This window comes from Palaemon carinicauda, chromosome 30 (assembly GCF_036898095.1).
Source record: "Palaemon carinicauda isolate YSFRI2023 chromosome 30, ASM3689809v2, whole genome shotgun sequence".
NCBI lineage: Eukaryota > Metazoa > Arthropoda > Malacostraca > Decapoda > Palaemonidae > Palaemon > Palaemon carinicauda.
Window position 1 is genome coordinate 40,038,741 of NC_090754.1, and position 23,193 is coordinate 40,061,933.

General features: G+C 40.7%; 1 protein-coding gene across 2 annotated transcripts in view; it reads right to left on the minus strand.

Moving 5' to 3' along the window:
* Nucleotides 1-1,459: 1,459 nt before the first annotated feature.
* sws (patatin like phospholipase domain containing sws) overlaps nt 1,460-23,193 on the minus strand; it is a 162,428-nt gene continuing 140,694 nt past the window's right edge. For both annotated transcript variants that reach the window (XM_068353670.1, XM_068353669.1), the window contains exons 21-23: nt 15,892-16,102; nt 8,036-8,112; nt 1,460-4,949 (exon numbers count right to left, since the gene is read on the minus strand). In XM_068353670.1, the coding sequence (XP_068209771.1) occupies nt 4,803-4,949; nt 8,036-8,112; nt 15,892-16,102 (435 nt within the window). In that variant the 3' untranslated portion in view covers nt 1,460-4,802. The remainder of the gene's footprint in view (nt 4,950-8,035; nt 8,113-15,891; nt 16,103-23,193) is intronic.

The following is a 23,193-nucleotide window of genomic DNA, read 5'->3' on the forward strand; positions in this document are numbered from 1 at the left end:
AGAAAATAATTGTCATTGATCTATTGGACTGACTCTTGGTGACATACTAGCCCTGTCCGATGAGATGATAACTAACACTAGGCAAGCAGCATGATCGGTAAGTTTTACTTTTTTTCAATCATACTGATTTAACTTGTTACTTATTTGATGGGTCCTCAAAATCTTATTCACTAATACACAAACTTCGTCCATAAAGTCATTACCTATAGGTTGGTGAATGGTTAAATGTACCATGAAAATTTTTTAACTAGATGTGCTGTAAAATTCTTGAAACTTCTATAGTACTTTAATTGCAGTTCTTTGATGCTCTGTCTTAAAGTGACTCGCAGTAAATGACTAGTTAGAGGACTGAAAAGCTTCAAATTTGCAAAATAACTCTCTCTTTCAGAACACCAAAAATATGTTTTAAAACTTTTCTTATGTCATCTATCTTTACTGAATAATATATTGATTATTATGATATGTTAAAGAGAGCATTCACATTTTCTGTAATTACAATTTATGATACCCTCCATGATAAAAATTTTGGTCATGTGCAAGCTTTTAAAAACCAAACAGTTCAGTCCAGGAGAGAATTTAAAATTTGTGATCAGTAAATAAATTATCCACTGCTTCCAAAGAGAAAGTGTAATGGCTCCATCTTAGTTAGAGACTGCTTTTTGTAATCCTGTCATTAGTGTACATTGAAGAGATGTTTTATGGCGAGTATAAATAATTCAGCTTTACGGGCAGTATAAAGGGAAAAAGGAAAGAATTTTGTAGACTTAACAGGAATGAATTCAACAAGAGTAAAGGCAGTAAACGATAATTTTATTCCATGCTTATGATGCTATAGAAAACTGGATAGACATATTCCCCAAACTTCTTTTTTAGTTCCAAAGACTGTATATAAAAGTATAGATACAGGACCCTCTGCTAAGCATCATCATAATAAAAAATGTACAAAGTAGTTTCTTATTATGAATAAATTCAGAACAAGGCTGACAAAACTAATTATTGGAAAAGGTTAAACCTACTGAATCTTTGTTCAGCAAACTGCAAAAGTAGTTTCTTATTATGAATAAATTCAGAACAAGGCTGACAAAACTAATTATTGGAAAAGGTTAAACCTACTGAATCTCTTTGTTCAGCAAACTGCAAAATTTTATATCATAGTGAAACAGCAAAATTTTCAACAATTTTGATGGTTTATATTTAAATAAAAATGTTATAATTGGCATACGATAAAAATTCAATAACAGTACGGTACTTTTGACAGTAGAGTATTCATATTTCTAAACTCCATCAATCAGTCACCCCGTCAAAATTGAAACCCTCTAGCATTCAGTGTAAGGAAACTACGTAAATTTGATTGGTAGGAAGTTGCGGATCCCATACTACAGCCATATACTGCTATACTAAAACTTGGAATAGCATGATTCCAGAATATGTGGACAGGGTACAAAAAAGCTTGTCATTTCAATCCACTATTCACTTTATTAGCAACCAAGTATGGAAAATATCTTACAAATTCTGCCCAAGAGAACAGAAAGATTTTTGAATTCTATACCCTGTACAAAGACCCACTCTTGTGCAAGAATAATTACAATACTATTCTGTATACTAAATAATATATCTTCTTTTGTACATCTTGCAGGGAATTTTTTAAACAACAAGGTTCATAACAATTACATAATTCTGTACAAATAATTACTGTTCCCTATAGTATCTAATGTATCTTGCTACATACAGTATAATCTACATTCCTTGTCTTACAATATATTAACATATAACTAAAACTCATAAAACCAAATAAATGACATTCTTGTGCATCTTAAATGCCAAAAGTAGAAATATTGCATTGTTTACTGGAGGTATTTAATTGGCTCCTCGAGGTAAAAATTAATGAACAAAAAATAATATTGCATTTCAAGTCATGAATACTTAAAACCTTTTTAAACAAAAACTATACATTATATATGAATCATAATTCTTAACCCTATATTGAGAATAAACAACAACCTTTCCTGTTCATCCAGTTACAATATCTATATACAGCTTCACTCTTGAGTCCCGCACACCTCAAGATTTCTAAATTCTGCACTTTTGTGTGATGATCAAGAAATCACAGCACATCATAAAAGTATATTACAATTATCCAATACAGTAGTCAGCTGTCAATGAAAATTCAATAAAAATTTTTGCAATATACTATGCAATACAATATATGGCTAAACTGCAATGCAGCATTTGAAAACAACCAAATAATGTACCCTTTTAAAACTATAAAGCTATGTATACTTTGCTATCTCTGCATTCTATAAAATTATTATAGATATATCACTTGGTTACAAAACTAGAGTGAAGATGGCAAACTGAAATCTAATCTACCAGACAATGGTACGTAGTTCAAGCTGATGAGCTGGTCTTTAGCAGACTGTTTAACAGTAATAATTATCTATGAAAATTAATGACAACTAATCTTGTAATTTAAAACTTGACCTGTACTAACTATCTATCAGCTATGAAGAAGGATGATTATCACACATACATATTGAAATAAAATACCCGAGAAAGCTATCAAAGTGTTAATATGCCTTGTAAGTATATTACAGCATATAATAAACATCCCGTAGACTAACCACTGTTATGATATGCTTTATAAACTGTGAATTGACACCAAAGTCTATTTCCCTGCTTAAAGCTTCCTTTTTTTTCTTTTTAGATTCTTCATAAACTTTTCCTATGATTCAGTCTGCAATTCTTCCAGTATCTAGGATCACTTTTTTAACAGGGGAGCTCTGTCTGTGCTTTCTTCTAAGAAATTGAAAATTTTAACTTCTTACAACTAATTATTCATAAAGTGTTTGAAAATGCTAAAGAATTATGCGCATAATTATCATTGTTAACAAAGTGTGAGAACGCTAAAAGCAAGTGAATGTTCTATAAAGTAATTTCTTAAATGAGTAATAATAATTCTTATCATCGGCGTAGAAATCCATCTCTTTCCTAAAGTCATTAGTATTTTTCTCCTAAAGCCCTTCCTATATTCAGCAATCAAGGAGCATGCTTACAATTTTATGGATATCATTTTCTTCTTTTGCCTGTTCAGATAATGGGAATGAAAATACAACTCCTATTCAAATGTCATAATAGGAAAAAAGTAATAATCTCTTATGTTCTAAAATTATTGTTTAATAATTGTATTAGGAACTATGTATTATAATTTCTTTGATAAGATCTCTCCTGAACTATGGTGAGGATGTAACATGTGAATTATAAGTACAACTGCACGAGCATTATTTCTTTCAGTAGTGGTTGCTAGAGTACTGTACATCCCATTATTCATAATATCTACATTTTCAAGCATGCCAAATATTAAAAAAAAAGTTGCAAAAATAATTCTGAAATTGTAAAAGAGATTTCTCAAAAAACTTTTAACAAACACTTAACAAACAACAGTAGTCTGGTTCAAAGTCAACAATTACCACAATGAATGAAATGGTTAGGGAGAAGTGATGAGATGCTTCCATTAACTATTTGTATAAAAAATATTATCTTCATGGTGTTTAAATGAAAAAAATTAAAAATTTAATCAATAAAAGATTACTGTACCAGGGGTATTCACACACACACACAAACAAAGTGGGAAGGAAAGTGATTTATGCTAGTGTAGTTATCTCATCATTATGAGACTTGATACAATAAAGGCATACAAAAACACGACCAATTTTGAACTAGCGTTATTGTAAGGTCTTTAAGGGTTCATTTTGAATTGTATAAAATTTCATAGGAACTCTTCAGAACTCTAAATGAGACTTCCCTTGATCATTCCATTTGGTACCTTGAAGTTCCTGATATAGCTTTGCCATTAGTGGTTAAGAAAGAATATGAGCTTCTATATACCACAAACATTTTAAGTGACAAACTAGGTGTTAATATGCTGCTGTTTGTGAAGATAACTGGAGTGAAAGCGTTTGAATGTTATGATTCTAAATCAATAGAATATTTTTTCCACAGTAGGCATAGTACAGTACAGTGAAATTAATTCAACTTCATTGTTCCTGTAATACCACAAAAGCCTTATAAGAAATTATGGCCTCCTGTAAATGCATCTTCCATCAAATTAAAATTATATTAACTTTATTATTGAGTTCTACTGGAAATTTGCCTATTTATGGCTGGATATATAAAATTACATTATTTTGATGACTACATATGAATATGAAAGTTTAAGTGGATCTAGCAAGCAGATAATACCCAAGTAATGTGCACAAATATTTCTTGCATCCACCGAATTCAATGTGCTCATATTGAATTTGGTGGATGCATAATCTGTGAAATATGCATTTTGAGGAGTTGATAAACTAAAAATTTATGAATAAATTTTTACAATGTCTTTAATAAAATGAACATCCTTCCTTGGATGTTGACATAAAAAAAGATTGTGTAAATAAATTTCTCATAATTTTCTACTCACGTTACAAACTTTACCACACTGTAGATTCGGAAAAAAAAAAAATCCTTATTATGTTAGGGACTTTGTTTAAAACATACCAGATGTATTTCATGAATTACTTCTGGTTTTTGAAAACAGCAACCAAGTTTAAAAATATATTTTGGCACATGCTCATTCCTTCCTGTAGAATCACCTACTCAAAATATTCAAAGGATACATAAACATCATACAAAACTTGAAGTGCACAGCAAAGCAGAATACCGCTGTGCATTACACAATAACAATAAAACAGTGGGATCTCAAAAACATATGCAAACCATTATAAAAATATTATGAAGTAATGATCCCACGGTGTTTAAAAGTGTCAAAGCTTTTCTTCATCTTCATCTTCTTCAATGTCCCCTTCATCAGCCTCATTTTCAGGTTCATGGTCATAGGAGAGTTCTATGATATCATTATCTGATAAATAGCCAGAATGCTTTCTACGAACTTCACTGAGTTCTTCTGACACCTGAAATAAATGTGCAATGCATTAAAAATATTTAACAATTACGTACTGTAGATACCATAAAAACTGAGCGTAACAATAATATGAAATTAACATTAAGAAGCCTGTCAAAAAAGGTAGTGCTGTATTAATGTGAAAATGTAATACGTACACATTTGCTAAAGATCAATATGAACTTTTTCTCATGAAACATATAGTAGTACTTCAATATTCAGTATACCGTTGTCATCCAAGCTATAATCAACGAGTCTTGTCTTTCCTGGCTTTTCCCCTGACCTAACGGCAAGTGTTTTTACTTGCACTTTGAACTGTTCACTTTATCGGCAATGACTGAAACATACTTTTCATGGGAGTTACTGTGAGGGAAATGCACTCTTCACAATAGTCAATAGTTAATCAAATCACAGTATTTCCCCCTACAGAATACACAAAGGGAATGCAGACCATGATCTTCTAGAAACAATTCTTAGGCACATGTGAAGAGGGCACTAGATGAAACGAGAGCAGGAAAATCACCTGATATGGGTGGTGTGAGGACTGAAATGTTAAAGGAAAGGGTGTGACTTCTGGAATGGTTGGTGAGATTGTTTAATATATGTTTTAAGGTGCCAGTGGACTGGGTGTGTGCGTGTATTGTTCTACTATACAAAGGTAAGGGATATGTGCATGAGTGTTGTAATTCTAGGGGTATTAGTTTTGTTGAGTGTGGCTGGAAAAGTGTATGGTAGTGTTAATTTATAGGATTAAGGATAAAACAGAGAATGCAATCTTAGAAGTACAGGGTGGTTTTAGAAGAGGTAGGGGATATATGGATAAGATTTTTATAGTTAGGCAGATATACTTGAAATATTTAGCAAAAGGTAAGGAGGAATATGCTGCATTTATGGATCTGGAGAAAGCGTATGAAAGGGTTGACAGGAAAGCGATATGGAATGTGATGAGGTTATATGGAATTGGTGGAGGGTTGTTGGAAGCAGTGAAGAGCTTATACAGAGGCAGTAAAACATGTGTTATTCCAGTGAGAGGTGGGCTGAGGCAGGGATGTGTGATGTTCCCAATGGTTGTTCAATTTGTTTGACGATGGAGCTGTAAGAGAGGTGAAAGCTCATATGCTGGGTCGAGGATTGAAACCGATGGAGAAGAGCGATCATAAGTGGGAAGTGAATCAGTTGTTACTTGTGGATGATACTGTATTGGTTGCAGACACGGAGGAAATGTTATGTCGATTAGTGACAGAGTTTGGAAGGGTGTACGAGAGAAGGAAGTTGAGAGTTAAATGTGGGTAAGAGTAAGATTACGAGATGCAGGAGGGAGGGGTGGTGCAAAATTGAATGTCATGATGAATAGAGAGTTACTTGGGTTCTGGTGTTGCTGCAAATGGTGGAGTGGAAGCAGACGTATGTCAGAGAGAGAATGAAGAATGTTAAGTGTTGGGGGCAGTGAAGGGAGTTGAGAAGAATAGAGGGTTAGGGATGAATATAAAGAGAGTTCCGTATGAGAGTGATTGCACCAACTGTGATGTATGGATTGGAATTGTGGGGAATGAAACTGATGGAGACAGAAATTGAATATGTTCAAGATGAAGTGTTTGAGGAATATAGCTAGTGTATCTTAATTAGATAGGGTATAAAGTAGTGAGAAATTAATTACCAGCTAAAGTAGATATGAATGTGTTGAGATGGTTTGGCTACGTAGAGAGGATGGAAAATGGCCGTCTGCTAAAGAAGTTGATGAATGCAAGAGTTGATGGGAGAACTGCAAGAGGAAGGCCAAGGTTTAGGTGGATGGAGGGAGTAAAGAAAGCCACAGGTGACAGGAGGATAATGTGAGAGGCCAAAGAGCGTGCTAGAAATAGGAATGAATGGCGAGTGATTGTGACACAGTTCTGATAGGCCCTGCTCCAACTTCGGGTCACCTTGGTAACAGGGAGTAGGGAAATCAGCATATGAAGCTTCACTTGTGGAGGAAAATATGGCTGAGTCTCTCATCAGGCAGGGAGGATCAATGAGAAAAAAATACCCTTTTGTTCTTTTTTTGATGTCTGGTACCTCCCAAAGGGGGAAGTGCCCTAATGGAGAAACTCCTTGTAGTAACTGCTAACAAAACCAAGGGAGGACATCTTAATGCACAGCATTAAGCAAACAATCTGGAGAGGTCTGATCATTACTGATATGACTGAGAAACTTTAGAGACAATGATATTGGCGCGTCGTTACCATTTACCGTAAGAATGTTCATTCCTTTACTAAAGGCGAGATTTACTGAAGGGGAAGAAAATGGGAAAATATTCAAAACTTTTACCAGTAAATGTTGATTAATTTTCTTCCCCAGATAAGACAAGAATTAAGGCTTTACATAATCACTGGAAAACTATTGCTCATACTTATACAAATCTAATTTAGAGATGAGGTTGCCATCCCAATACACAATTATGAATTAATATATTTTATAAGGTATTTACTTATAGCACACCTCAAAATGTAGTTTGACTACTGAAGGAAATATTTTTTTATTTGTAGAACTACACCGTTTGAAATAAGGTGAAATAAGGTGATTATTGTGCTAAATGGTATTTCAGTCATTTCTTTGAACTAACTACAAACAAAATAAAGTTTTAAACTTCAGTCAAAAAAAGGATGCTAACTACAAGAAAATATTTTAAATATACATAATGTCAGTTCCGAAAAAGGTGTACCCAAAATGAACATATCTAACGAAAAAAAGGGAACTTTGAAAGTTCTCTTCATAAAATATCACATATAATTACCTGAAAACTCTCTCCATGCATTGCTGATAATACAAAGAATTAAAGCATTTTCTACGCTCAACTCTACTATAAATCTTGCAGATAACCCAGTAATCTCAATAGAAAGTATTTGCCTGAAGCATTCTAAAAACAAAGAGACTTCCTACCTGGCTATTATAAATACTCTTAGTCATCCATTAATCTAAATATTGTAATATAAATACAGCAAGGGTGCAATACAAAAACAATTTAATACAACATCAAACAAAGATTCTAAAGATAAGAGGAAATTCACACAAATAGCCCATAATAGCATAAAGTTAACTACAGATGAAAGTAAGCACCTGATTGAAGAATTCTGTGTTTGTGTTGGGCTCAGAAGCATAGCCACCACCATCATCTTCATACTCTGTAGACGAATCTGAAAGAGGACAGAGGGAGTGTTGAAAGATGTGCTGCTTCCTCATGCATTCTCTAATCATTCCATCTACTGGAATGCAGCATATGCTAATCTCAGTGCAAACACTTATAAAGCAATGTAGATTATTGTAACATTCATTGATGTGTTACTCCCTTACCTTTTGCAGTCCTGCATGATCATAAGTGCTTTTACTAGTTTTCTAGAAAATAACTTACTATAGCTCAACAAACAAGCATAACATTATGCAAAATAAACTTAGTAAAGAAATGGTAATATGATACTATCTAAACTAAAGTTGGATTTTTGAATGTTTGTTCCATGATAGCATGGGAAAAAGTTAAAGGGGAAAGTTATTGTAAAGTTTTACACATCTCCAGTGATAACCTTTCAGTATTTCATGAACAATATTGCATTATTCACTACCCTAGGACACTTTTGCAAGTATCAAAGTTGATCAAAATAAATGTTTTCTTTCTTATTAAAAGAAATATCACAATTTGTTTTAAGTAATTTGTATTTTTCCTAGCAAAACAAACCTGAGTCCTTTCAAAAGGAAGATGATTTCTGGACGGCCACTGAATTCATTAACAAGGTAGTCAATAACAGGTGGTGCGAGCAGGATAGTACCCCACCCCACCACCTGTTGAAAGAGCTTCACTTTGACCTTTCAGCTCAGGACTGAGAAGGGTAATTAAGAAGAGAACGTTTATATAGCTAGGAAAAATACAAATTACTTGAAAAAAAATTGTGATTTCTTCCTATGTGAAATAAAAACCGTCCCTTATGTAGTGATGTGAAATAAAAACTGTCCCTTACGTAGTGAGATGATTTCAGAGAAAGCCAGATAGCCTTAATAATAAATTCATTATTGAGGAAGTTAATGATAGGTCGTGTAAGCGGTCGAGTAGCCCCGCCTAACCACCAGTCAGAAAAGCCTCTACTTTGATTTTTTGGCTCTGACTGAGAGGGGTGGTTGAGGAGAGATGTTTCAAGTTAAAGAACTCGGGGTTTGTATCATCATCATCTCCTCTTACGCTTATTGACGCAAAGCGCTTTGGTTAGACTTTGCCAGTCGTCTCGATTTTGAGCTTTCAATTCATCATCTTTTACATCACACTCCATAGTCTTCAGCCATATAAGCCTGGGTCTCCCAACTCTTCTGGTGCCTTGTGGAGCCCAGTTGAAAGTTTGGTGAACTAATCTCTTTAGGGGAGTGCAGAGAGCATGCCAAAACCATCTCCATCTACCCCTCACGATGATCTCATCCACATATGGCACTCGAGTAATCTCTCTTATAGTTTCATTTCTAATCCTTTCCTGCCATTTAATTCCCAATATTCTTCAGAGGGCTTTGTTCTCGAATCTATAAAATCGGTTGGATATGGTTTCATTGTCATACCACGACTCATGTTCACACAGTAACACTGATTTCACTATGATATATAGCCTAATTTTTATATGTAATTTCCGGTGATTTTAATTTCCAAATTTTACTTAACCTAACTATTGTCTGATTGTCTTTTTTTCAGTCTTTCATTAAACTCCAATTCTACCCCATTAATCCTCTCTCCTTCCATTGCATACTCCGTTCTCATCATCTCTGTCTTTCTTCTATTCATCTTGAGCCCAACCTACTGTGATATCTCATGCATTCTGGCAAGTAAGTATTGCAAATCCTGTGGTGTTCTGCTAATAAGGACTGCATCATCAGCATACTCTAGGTCAGCTAATTTCCTGTTACCAATCCAGTCCAATCCTTTTACACCATCTCAAACTGTTCTACGCATTACAGAGTCCACAAGGATAAACAACATACTATAGGTGATAACACATTCCCTTGAAGTACTCTGCTGTTCACGGGAAATTCATTTGATAGGACTCCACTAACATTAACTTCGCACTTCCTATGCTCATGAACAGACTTGATCAAATTTGCATAATTAAGAGGAATTCCATAATAATGCAGGACTCTTCACAAAATTGGTCGGTTTTTGCACACTATCAAAGGCTTTTTCATAGTCTTAAAATGCCATCAAAAGTGAATTTCTACTATATTCTATATCATTGCTGTACAACATGTCTCAAATTACAATCTTGGTCAGTACAACTACCTTTTCTAAATCCTGCTTGTTCATCTCTCAGCTTTTCATCAATCTTTCTCTCTAGTCTCTTTATAATAAGCATACTATATATTTTCATGACAACTGATATACGTGTGATGCTTCTGTAGTTATTGCAATCAGTCAGGTCTCCTTTTCTTGCCATTTTCACCAACACTCCTAACTCCCACTCATCAGGTTTTGCCTCTTCATGCTACATTCTACAAAATAATCTTGTATTCTGGGAGTCCCTTTCTTTTTGGCCAAAATCATCTCAGCAGCTAGTCCATCGTATCCAGGGGCTTTCCATCTCTCGCATTTAATAATAGCTTTGACTTTAAACACACTGAATTCATTTATGGGCACATCAAGGTCTTCATCAGCTTCAAGCATATCAATCAAGGTATTACAGTACCTTCCTATCTGCTATTCATGACCTCACTAAAGTATTCCATGCAACATTGCCTTTCTTCATCTTCAGTTGTTATAACAGATCCATCTCTCTTTTTGATAGGTATATGCTGCTTCTTCTTTGCCCCCCGTAGAGATTTCATTAATGATTCTATGAGCGATTCTTACACCATAGCCAGTTCCTGAATTCATAACTGTCAGCCTCATCCAGTCATTCCTAGCTTTTCTTTTGACTTCACTATCAATACGGGAATAGTTAGCATGATCTTTCTTGTAATTTCCATTACTTCCTCAAAAAATTTCAACTATAAAATCATGTCTTGATTTCCATTTTATAGTATCCCACATATCATTTGATATATATGGCTTTCTCCTTGTAGCTGCATGTCCCAAACTTCACTACCAACTGACTGATATACAGTATGTTCATAATATCACACCATTCTTCATTAATTGTCTGCTCTTCATCTTGTAGTATCTAAGACTGTAAATCGATTCCTACATTCAATTGCAAATGTTTCTCTGAGCTCATCTTCTAGAATCTTAGTTGTATCAAACCTAGCTTTTCTATCTACATTTCTGTTGGGTGCTTTCAGTTTTAATTTCAGTGTGGCAATGAGAAGCTGGTGATCATTACTAATATCTGCAGCTCTATAGCTTCTTACATTTTTCAGAGGAGTCCTTCTCTATTAATGTCTATGTGAACAATTTGTTTTTTGTCATTGCCACATGGTGAAGTCCATTTATATTGGTGGATGTCCCTGTGCTGGGAAAGAGTACCTTCAATTACAAGATTGTTTATTGAACAGAAACTTATAAAATGCGCTCAATTTTCATTTGCAACTTGCCAAAACCCTTAATACCCATCACATTCTCTATACCTTGATTATTTCTTCCAACTTAAGCATTGAAGTCGCCAATAACAATTTTCATATCTCTTTCTGGGATATCATTCTTCATAGTATCCATCTTTCCTTACTTCAGGGGAATCATTTGATGGTGCATATCAAACTATAATATTCATAATACACTGCTTGGATTTAAACTTTACAAGTAATAATCTACTATTTACAGTTCTACACTCACTTAATGCCTTTTCTGCTCTTGGTGTCATCATCATTCCTACCGCTTCTCTTCCAACTCCATCTGTTCTTCCTTGGTCTTAAGGTTTCCTTACCAATCCCCTTACAACGTGTTTCATTTAGGGCTAAGATATCCAAACTATATTTCATAAATTCATTCTCCACTTGCTTTAACTTCCCTATCTGATTCATGGTTCTAACATGCCAATTACCAATTTTAAATTTTTCTTTAGTATTTACATACGGGTTGATTCTTAGCACCCCCGTTTTGCCCGAGGCTGGGGCCATTCTGTCATCTTCGCTTTCCAATGACTGACCTAAATCCATAGATAATTCATTGGCTAGATTCATCAAAAGGTTAGCCAGTTCCTTGTGATGTGGAAATGCATTTCTTTTCATGACCAAACACCTGAGATGACCAGATTGTTAAGGTGTGCTCCCCACCTCTCTTTCGATGCATCTGATAACAGTTGCATGTCCGGAGGTAGAGTCAAGTGGGACTCCCCTGATGAGGTTTTCCTCGTTCAACTACCAGGTAAGATTGACCAGAGCATCCTGTCCCACCGGAACAGGACAGAACAGGGATCCCCAGTGACTGACCAGTGATCCCTCTAACACAACTGAAGAGATTTGTGGAAGCGCCTGTGTAGAACAAGTTTCTCCAGCGAGGAAAGGTGACCAAGAAGAGAAGTGTCAAGCTGGTATTTCTGTCTTGAACAGAAAGAAGCGGTTGCACAACCTCTTTGAGCCTCCTGATGCGATTGTCTGATGGAAACTCTCTCGCTGTGTCTATCAGCATACCCATGTACTTCAACCTCTGCTTGGGTATGAGATTCTATTTCTCCCAGTTTATCACAATCCCCAGACCATGAAAAAATGTGAGAATCCAATCTCAATCCTCTTCGAGTGTTTCTCCAGCATCTCTTTCACCTGTCCACAAGTTCAGGGCTTTTGGCAAAGTTAGAGGATCAGATGAATCCCTTTCACCTCTGACCGAAGGCCAGGGTTTCAGCAATGTTGAAGGATCAGATCAGAACTCTATTAGTAAGCGAGATAGGGGGTCGACGGTCCTGAAAGTGTAGCAAGAAACACTCAATCACCCACGGTCTGGCCCCATGTCTCTGCCATGTTGCCCAATGGCAAGACAGGCATCTCTTACTCTTGGCAGTGGGAGAGAGAGAACACCAGCATCATTTCCCTCAACCTAACATCACGGCCTTCCTGAAAAAACGAGATTTTGGGGTTGAAAAGGCTGTGCATGCACAGGCTCTTTCTGGAGAGAAGTTGCTGATAGTTGGGTGTATAGGAGGAGACACTTGGTCCTTCCTTGCACCAGATACTGCAGGCTTGGCTGCCATTCCCTTCGAAGGGCCTTGGACCTTCAAGGAAATTGCATGCTGGATCAGGAAGTCATTCTCCACTTTTCGACCATCGCCTGCATGCGACTCCTCAGAAGGAAAAATGTTTTGAGATAAGGGAAACCAAGACATGCCTTTTCTTCAAAACCTAGTGAGCTCACTGGTTTGTTGACTGGTATGCCGGGAAGGTCACTGCCTTCCCACCCAATAGCACGAGACTTGTACTTCTCCAAAGACTTGGGGGTTGATAACCACATTAGCTTTGCAAAGTATGTCGGAATACTTCACTGCTCATGACCACTAGTCGAGCCAGAAAACACTGTAAGGAGGCCATGGCATACAATACCATCGTCATCAAAAGGCCAAGAATGACATACCTTCTGCCTTGAGTCTCTCCAAAGGGGGCCCCTGTCAATGTTCACACCGATGGGTCAACCAGCAGAGGAGAGGACGCAACATTCTCTGGTGCGTAGAACCTTCTCTTACCAAAGAGTAAGGTGGGAGGAAGATCCAACTTGAATGGCTAGACTTGAGAGTTCTCAGATCCATAGGTCTGATTGTTAACTCAATCCAGGGACAAATAAACCACATCTGACCAAGGCAGCTCTAAGGATGGCCTCTAGTCCTGAGGGGCACCAAAGTGCCAATCAAAGACAGGTTTTTCCTGAAAGTGGAGCCGAAGTTGCCTTCCCAAGTCTGTTACGCTTGTGAATGAGTGCAAGGAATAAACACAGACTCAGGATTGTCTGCCTCCATCAGTATTGGTCTAAGGTTCAGTGTCCTAGGGAGAGCCAAATCCAGAACAACCTTATGCCCAGATGGAGTAGAGGGTGTGGCAGGATGTTCCTGTGATTCACTTTCCCCCATGAGTATGACTACTCTGCCCCAAGGACAGAACCAAGAATGTAATTGGGAGCCAATGAAGGCCAATGACAGCGATGTAGAATCCCTGGCACTGATCACAGCACATACTCTTCCTTCTGTGAATCTGGTTGAGGATACTGTACCCTGAGGCACGGGAAAAAAAGTCTATCTGCTACCAACTCTTGGTCTTCCATTGCCAGATGCCTGGAGTGATGCCATCCTCTCAAACCACTCTGACCAAAGTATCGCTCAAAGTATTTCCATCAACTGGAGAACATAAAGTGTACAAGGCCATACACTCCTGTTGCGCCTGGGTACCGGGGCCCCAGGGTTCTGTGACATGGGGTGGCCCGGGGAGCCATGACACGGAGCCATGGCCAGGAACCACAGGTGCTGTCCATCTTCCCTCCGAAGAGATGGTGTCATAGGACCCCTTTCCTTATGACTATGGCTGGCCTTCTTCGACCTCTTCTTCATCCTAGAAGGGGAGTCAAAATTGGAATTGGTGGAGGAAGAACAATCAAGTTTCTTCCTCTTCCCCATTCTCACCCCAGCTTCTACACTACGAGCAGAGGATTCGAGGTCTGAGCGACCAATAATGATGAAGCTTCACCAAGGGGAGGAACTGCACGGGTTGCTCAAACAGGAACCATAACATTAGGGAACAATGTCATGGCGAGAGGGAAGGTACAGAGGGAGTAGGGATTAGGGCCCTAAACCCCTAGGCACACGGGTCAGGGTGACGGGCACAGGAGTGACTAACACGGATAAATGGAGGTGACTCCGAGCAGAGGGACAGCACATTTTTGGCCCAGGGTAAGTTATGTCCAACAACCTTATGCTCGACACCACCTGGTGACGGGGCTTTTCCAGCCATCACAGATGTCACTCTACGAGCCTTAACAGTTCTTTTGGGCTTAGGGGTGGTACCACAGGGGACAATACTAGCGGCACCACCACGTATTCTACTACTTGTGTCACCATGGGAGGCACTGGGACTGGAGATACCAGGTGAGAGGTACCCTTAGCTACCAGCTCCTTCAACATTCATGGAGGGCCTACCTGAAAGACCTAAGGAAGACCAAAATTTTCTTAGGTTAAACTCGTTTTTACTGGTCTGGACAGAGACAGGTGAAGAGCCTCCAACCTCCAATTGGGTGCAGCAAACACACACCACCAAACCCTGAGAAGCCCCATAATGCAGATCTGATGAAACTCGCCCACTGAAGAGGCAGAAGTGAACGAAAGAAGCGAAAGACTTCTATGGTTTCTTCCTGGGCGTTGCGAACAGACACCAGCGAAGGCTTAGCTTTCTTCTTCCTCCTCAGGGCATATGCCTGCCACTGCACAGGAGGCCACGACCTGCACTCTGCACATAGGGATGATTGCGATCAATCATGCCCCCTAAAATGTACAGAGAGAGTGGGATCTACAGCCGGTTTACTCATGAACCGGTTGCAATATCCACCCTTTCCCCATCACTTGCAAATTTCTTGCTTCACATCCATCACTATAGCAATCAACAGATAGCATTGGCTTCCTGTAAGAAAAGGAAAATGGAAAGTTCAGATAAGTGATCAACGATACGTCCGTACTTGTTGCAGCTGAAATTCAAAGTGAGGCTCTTCCAACAAATGGTGGCAGTGCTCCTCATCTGTGGGCATTACCTGTCATTAACTACTTTGTTAATTAATTTAATGGCCGTCTAGCTTACGCTGAAATCATCTACCTATTTAAAAGACGATGCTTTGTATTATATGGAGAAACAAACGGTATTTGATGAGATCAAATCTTTACCATACAGTATAAAAATAGCTGTGAACACTATAACTGAAAGAAGTGCATGATATGGACGTGTACTTTATGTGCTGTGTTTACCTCCTTTAAACCATATGTCAAGAAATACATTGTTGTCTGACCAATTTAAATATTCTATCATTAACAATGATAACTTGTGCAACTTACCTTCCAAGACTGTGTTAGCAGTTGGCTTTTTCACTGTACAAACGATCTGGGCCAAGTCTGTGAAATTTGCTGGTGAAGAGTCTAAGCATACTTTCTGTCCCTGCCAGCGATCCCCCGTACACGTAGCACTTAGCTGATAGATGCTCTCAACAGTACGCCCACCCTTTATCATACCAGTGAAATAAGTTTTACCATGCTGGTAACCAACTTCCTGAAATATGGAGTATTATTACATCAAGAACCTTGTCAAAGCTTTCCTAGAAATTCTTTGTAACATAGGAGTGTACCATAATATATTTACATCATTTTGGGTATTCTACATCTTCTATTGAAGTAGATTCAAATGTATTTCTGTTTGACTTTAATTCAACACTGGATGGCACCTTTTATCAGACATAACTAAAGTCTCTGGTGAAGTTATGAGTCATAAAGACAATCAGTACATGAAATCTTCGTCTTACAACTTGCTCTACCATAAATTATTTTCCATTTTATAATATTCAGTCAACTAGTACTCTTTTATTTACCTATAAACATGAGTATCCTGCTCTAAACAGAAGAAAATTTGGTACACCCTGTTTCTCTGTGCACTGACCACCAAAGGGCATAACTGTTAAGGGCGCCATGCTCGACAGAATCGTTATGGTACTAAAAGCTATTTGCAGTGTCCCTTTCTGCTTTTCTACTTTTCAAATGTTCCCTTTGGTATCTTTCAACATAGGTGTCCAGCAATATCTTTAATCTACTGTACTTTACATCAATTTTCAATTGCCATTTCAACTCAATTTCTTCATGCATGCCCAATGAAAATGCCAAATTTTTAAAGTAATATGTATTTTTCATAGCAATACAAATCAGAATCCCAAATTAAGGAGATTACTTCAGCGTGAGCCAGAATCAGTTGTTATAATTAGATAATGAGCGGTTATCAAACTGGCGAGGGTACAGGGTGAGAAGCCCTGTCCCGTCTCCAGTCAGAGAGCCTTCACTTTCAACCCTCTGGCCCAGGACTGAGAGGAGGGATTGAAGAGGGAAGCTAGATTAAAGGACTCAGGTTTTCAAGGCTAGGAAAAATACAAATACTTCAAAAATTTCGTCATTTCCTTTATGTCATACAAACCCTCATCCTTTGATTAGGGAGAGTCGCTGATTGTTGGGTTGGAAGTACCCTGTAACCAAAACAAGGAAGGTTCAATTTCTTTCCTGGAAGTGATCAATGCTTAATCTATGGAGAACCTAACCGAGGACCATTGCCAGCCCCTATCCACCTATTATATGGATGAAAGACCGATAGCACCTGAGTTGTATAATTAAACACGTATTCCATCAAAACTGGAGATCGCTTTTCCGTGAGGGGGACATCAGTTGGAAATTAATACCAAGCAAAGATTAATGGGCTGGTATAAGATCCACCATCCCCCTGCTTATTGAAGGAGGTGGGAGAGAGATATTTCTTTAAACTTAAAGAATGGACCTCTGAAGTGAAACTTGCCAGTATCTAGGCTGACCAGCAAGTAACGTTTCGACTGCTTTGTTCCGTTGAGGAGGGATAGAAGAATGGAGAAAAGCCACTCATACTACCATTCATTCCAAACTTACATATACACGTTACTATGGACGGGATGCATCCTCGTCCCATAAGAGAGCTGGACTGGTTACACAACTAATTGATCAGCCACCATGAGTCCCAGCACAAAAGTGTGGGTGCTCTCGCCCCCCCAAAAAAGAGGCTGTGAATGTGGTTTGTCTTCCAGACACTGGCCTTCAACACTTCGCCCACTGTCAGGTTTCTCTTGAAAGTTAGGGTGGGGCTAAAATCCCCTGACTTTGTGCATGCTGGTCCTAATTGGCACTTCAACTCTCTTTGACCTTCCAGTGCTAAGGAAAAAGACTCAGACCTTCAGACCCGAGATGTTGGGTCACTTTTAGATAGCATCGCAGTGACCTACTCTTGATCACAACCAAACTCCTCTCAAAGGGAGGTGACGGTGGACTCAAACCTTAAGGGTACAGACCACTGGACTCTGAGTTTTGGTCATGAAGTTCGGTCCAAACCTGATGAAGAAAGTCTTCCACCCTTCAGCATGGATGACTATAAAAGAATGTGTGTGTAACTTGCCACCTCTCACTGCCAATGCTAGAGCTAGCATAAAAACAGACTCAAGAGCCAGCACTCTGTCCGACGACCTGCACAAAGGCTCAAATGGAACTTATAAGACCCTTGAGGGGTACAGTAACATCCTACCCCAGGGTGAATCAGCCTACTCAAAGCTCCTCACAAGCCGAGAAAGCTCCCAGGAAGCATTGAAGTCTCTACCCTTCCGTTGGGAGGTCATACTCAAGGCTGATCAAATGTATAGCCTTTGACAGCCGTGACTGAGAGGAGCTTCTCTTGGCAAAGAAAGATGAGGAAATGCGCAATTTGCAAAAATTGCTCCAACGAGTGGAATACCCCTTCTGGGACACCAATCACACAAAACAGACCTCTCAGCATGGTAGAATAGTTGTAGGGGACCTTCGGTCATCTCCAGCTCCATGCCTTGTGAAAGGCTTTCGCTTAAGAGAGAGATGCTGTATAGACTCCCACTTGGATGTACTTTGTGGGCAACAGGGATAGCTCTCTTGGGACCTCTACCAGAGGACCAAGCAGATCAGGATACCACTCGACCTGAGGCCATCTGGGAGCCACCCAGGCCATCCTGAGTCCTGGCGTGATCGACTCAACTCTGCTGATTACCAGCTGGATCAGGTATAGGGCAGAAAGGGGAGCCCTCCAGGTCAAGAACCCTTCAGCTCCCAGAGGATGTAGAGACGAACCTGGTCCTACAAGCTGCCTCTGGTGAATGAGTGTGTCCGCTAGGAATTTCCTCCTTTTCGGAAAGTATTTTACTGACCCCCCCCACAGTGTGAAACACCTCCCTGGTGTGCATCTGCTTTGTCCGCCTGCAAAGAAGGCCTCAGGTCGTGCCCCTTGCAAGTTGACATAAGCCACTATGGTAGTGCTATCACACATCTACTCTACTGTGTCTCTCTAATCATTCCTTTAATGCTTACAATCCTTGGAAAGCTGCTTGCATCTTGAGGACATTTTGGAGCAGATGTCTTTCTTTGGTCCCCTCCCCCCCAGACGACCAGGTTGACTGTGTGTGCACAACAACACTCCTTCGACACATTTGAGAACAATTGCTAGTCTAATAATGTGATTGTCTGATGGAAAGACTCTTGTTGCTGTCACTGCTTTCAGCATGCCCAGGTATTCCAACATCAGCTTGGGTATGAAACTGTATTCAACTTCTTGTATAATTACTGCAATACCCAGATAGCAGCAAAATACAAAAATCTAATCTTGATGCTGACGGAACCGTCTTCCCAAGGAAGCCTGGATCAACCAATTGTCGAGATACTTTAGCAGACTTGGCCCTCCTGAATCGGCACAAGCGACTCCCATGGCATCATCTGTGTGAACACTCAGATACCTGTACACAGTCCTAAGCATTGCTTTGAACTGGTACACCAACTGTAGAGGGAGAAGCTCAGTAACTTTCGAGAAGCTGATGAACCATATCCTTCAGGTCTACCGAAAGCATGAAGTTGCCCTCTCAGATGGAAAAACAGCACAGACATTACTGTTTACATCCTGACCTTTGTTTGACAAACAAACTTGTTGAGAGGAGAAAGGTCGTTGACAGGCCTCCAGCGACCAGTTGTCTTCTCCACCAGGGAGAGCAAACTGTTGTAGCCAGGAGACTCCATGGTCAGGACTTTCGTGGATATTGGATGCCCCACTAGGAACTTGATTGAAACTAGGGATAGGGGGCTAGCGATCCAGTAAGGATAATAGGTACCTGTCCTGAAGGACACTCCCTACCCCAGATTCAGCCTCATATCACTACCACATAGCCCAGAGATGAGACATGTAACTTTTTACACTTAACAACAGGCGAGAGGGAAACACAGGAATCAACATTTCCGATTCCCTACCCTATTCCTACCGTCACCCTTCTTAAAAGGAGCAAGCTGGGGAGTTCAAAAAGGGTGTGCATGCACAGGTTCTTTAAAATAAAAGGTTGTGTGAAATGCCAAAAGGAGACTGCACAGGGGATCAGGAAATCGTGCAAAGCAATTCTCTGACTAAATCACTGCCTGTACCTACACACGATTCTCCGGCAAGAGTGACTCGGCACCCTACACTGACAATTTCTGCAACGCCAAAGCCACCTCTGGAGAAATTGCCTCCTGGTGAGCAAGGAAAGTGATCGCTTTTCCACCCACCAGTACAAGGCTCTTGTACTTCAAAGTGTTCGTGATTAACAACCTCCTCGTCTTTGTAAAGTACGTGATTGCTCCTGACCCCTGATCGAGCATGAACAGCATGGAGAGAGGACAAGGCCGAACCTCCAAGGTTGTCGCCTCGGCTGCCTAGAGTGTCAGGGTGGCAGGATCCGGCTTGATCAGCTGGATTGAGGTGAATTCTCAGACCTACAGATCTGATCCTCCACCTGGTCTTGGTTCAGGCCCACGAAATCTCATCACAGCAACTCCAACCAGGGGTCAATCCTTCAGGGCCCCCAAAATGCCAAATCAATGACTGTGAGGTTGTTTCTCCCTTCCGAGAGAGAACTTCCCACACTCTCCCCCCTTGCCGAGTCTCTCTTCCTTCAGGGGCGGAGCATAGTCTTAGGCAGGTCTCTCCTGAGAAGTGATCACCTCTCTCATTCGCGAGAGGGGCCACTCATAGAGACTCCTCTTCAGAGGATCGCTACTGCTGAAGGTCAGCTTGCTGATCTACCGGCCCCCATGGGCGTCATCCCTTCTTTCAGAAGGACACCCGTGGCAACACCTGAACAGCACTTCATCTTTGAGGAAAGCTTGTTTCCCCCTTCGAGGGAGAACTGAGAACTGCCTGCATCTTAATCACTTCACAGATTCCAACTGGTGTTGCTGTCTTCGCCTAGACTACATTCCCCCCCTGCTGAGTCTCTCTTCCTTCGGGGCCGGAGCATAGTCTCAGGCAAGTCTCTCCTGCAAAGTGATCACCTCTCTCGTTCACGAGAGGGGCCACTCATAGAGACTCCTCTTCGGAGGACCGCTACTGCTGAAGGTCAGCTTGCTGGTCCACCGGCCCTCATGGTCATCATCAGTTCCAGCTGCAGTTAGTCCTGGGACTTTGGCCCTGGGCTCTTCTGTGGATCACTCCTGTACCTGCGCGCTAGTGCTTTTCTACGCGCCCACAGTCTTTCACGCGCGCCACGCAATCGCATGCCCATGCACCCGCCCTTGCGCAACCAGTCACACGCTTCTGCGCATTCTAGGGAGACTGCATAAAACCCTACACAGTGCCTTACTGCGCGCCAGCGCTCACCTGCGCTCTCAGATCCAGTGCTCGCCAATGTGCCAACTCTTCACAAAGAGCCAGTGCTCTTCTGCGCTTTCAGACCAGCGCTCTCTTGCGCAGTTGCGGTGATCTAATGCGCCAGCTCTTGCCAAAGAGCCAGTGCTCGCCAATGCGCCAGCTCTTGCCAAGAGCCAGCGCTCACCTGCTCACCATCGCTCTTCTGCGCATTCACCGAAAACTGGGCTTCAGCAGAAACTGAGCACCACTGTGTGCCATTGCTCCAGTACTCACCAGCACACTCACGCAATAGGCAAAAAGAATAAAACGTTTTTGACAGATCACCATTGCCCCATTCCTCTCCCCGCAAATGCATAACATGGCCGCCGGGAAAAGAGGAAAGAGGCTTCACAGAAGGATTCAAGATCCCGAAGATTCCATCTTTCAAGGGGAATCAAAATGGGGAATCCTTGCTCCCTGTCTCTTCTGAAGTTTTTTCTTGACAGTACCACCATCAGCAAACAAGAAAGCATCAACAGACTGATCGCTATATCACTGTTTACTGATGGCTAGTTCACTATTTGCTGATCGCTAGCTCGCCCATCACCAGATTGCCAATGGCTAGCTCAGCTCTGATCATTGACCTCTAGTCCCTCCAATGACTAACAATCTCCGATTGCTAGTCAATAACCAGTCATCAGCTTGCTGATCACTAGATCACCGATGGGCAGCTCATCTTTCTTTGATCACCAAACTCAGCTCGCTGATCTCTGTCCAGCCCATCGTCAGCTTACTGATCTCTGATAAACCAGAAGGGACCATAGTCAGCTTGCTGATATCTAGCTCACTGATCACCAGTCCGTGATCGATCGCTGATTATCAATGGCTTACCATCACCAACTGACTATCATTAAACTATTCTGCTGTCTGTCAGGGCTCTCAAAGCAGATTACCAACCTACCTTGGCTGACTGACCAGACAGCCTTCATCTTCCTGTCAGTTACCATCTTCGGCTTACAGACCGCAGATTCACCGATCATCGGCAATTCGCCAGCAGTTCGTGACTCGGACTTACTAGTCAACCTCTGCCCGTAGTTCCCTAGATCAGAAGGTATACAACACACTTCTCACTACTGGCCGTTCGCCATCACACCAATCCACTAAAGTGATCGGCAAACGATTGACAACCCTTATCAGCGGCTTGTTGACAGGGGGACTACTTGTGAGCACTCTCCAACTGCACAGTAACCACGATACCCAACCGTTAACCATTGATTAACATTCGCCAGACTGATTCTACTCTAAGGAATAGCATCAATCCCATCAGGGCGCATGGTAGGGTTAAGCGTTGCCTTCCTTCTATCAGTTAAAGGAATTCTCTCTCAGGGAAGAATCTTTACACAGGGTATCACGTCCGATCCTTTACGCCATGAGTTAAGACCCCAGCGTCAACAATCTCCCATGCGAAAGGCTCCGCAAGGAGCTGTCCCTTTGGGTTGATGTCCACACCAAGTTGGAGTTCGGACAAGGGCTAAGACCTCAGGTCTTCATTTGCACACTGGACCTAAAGGACACACATGTCCAGGCCCAAACCATCCATCTAGGAGGGATTGAAGATTTAGTCTAGACAAACAAGAAACACCAGTTCAGGGCACTGCGCTTCGGTCTTTCCACTACACCCATCCTGGTCTCACAGGATCAGGCTTCTGACTCCTCCGTTTCTGGAGGACTGACTGACCTTAGCCGACTCGGTGGCAACCTTGCATTAGCACCGGAACTTCTAGTCTTTTTTACCAAGATCCAGTGATCAAGGTAAGCCTGTTAAAGTCTTCCCTACTTCCCTCTCAGAAGACTGGTGTATCTGGGAATGATTCTAGACACCAATCTCCACAAAACTTTCTCAAAATGAGAAGAACTCCCAGCCCAGAATGACTTGAGTCCGACTGGAATCAGGCCCTTGATCCCCCAGA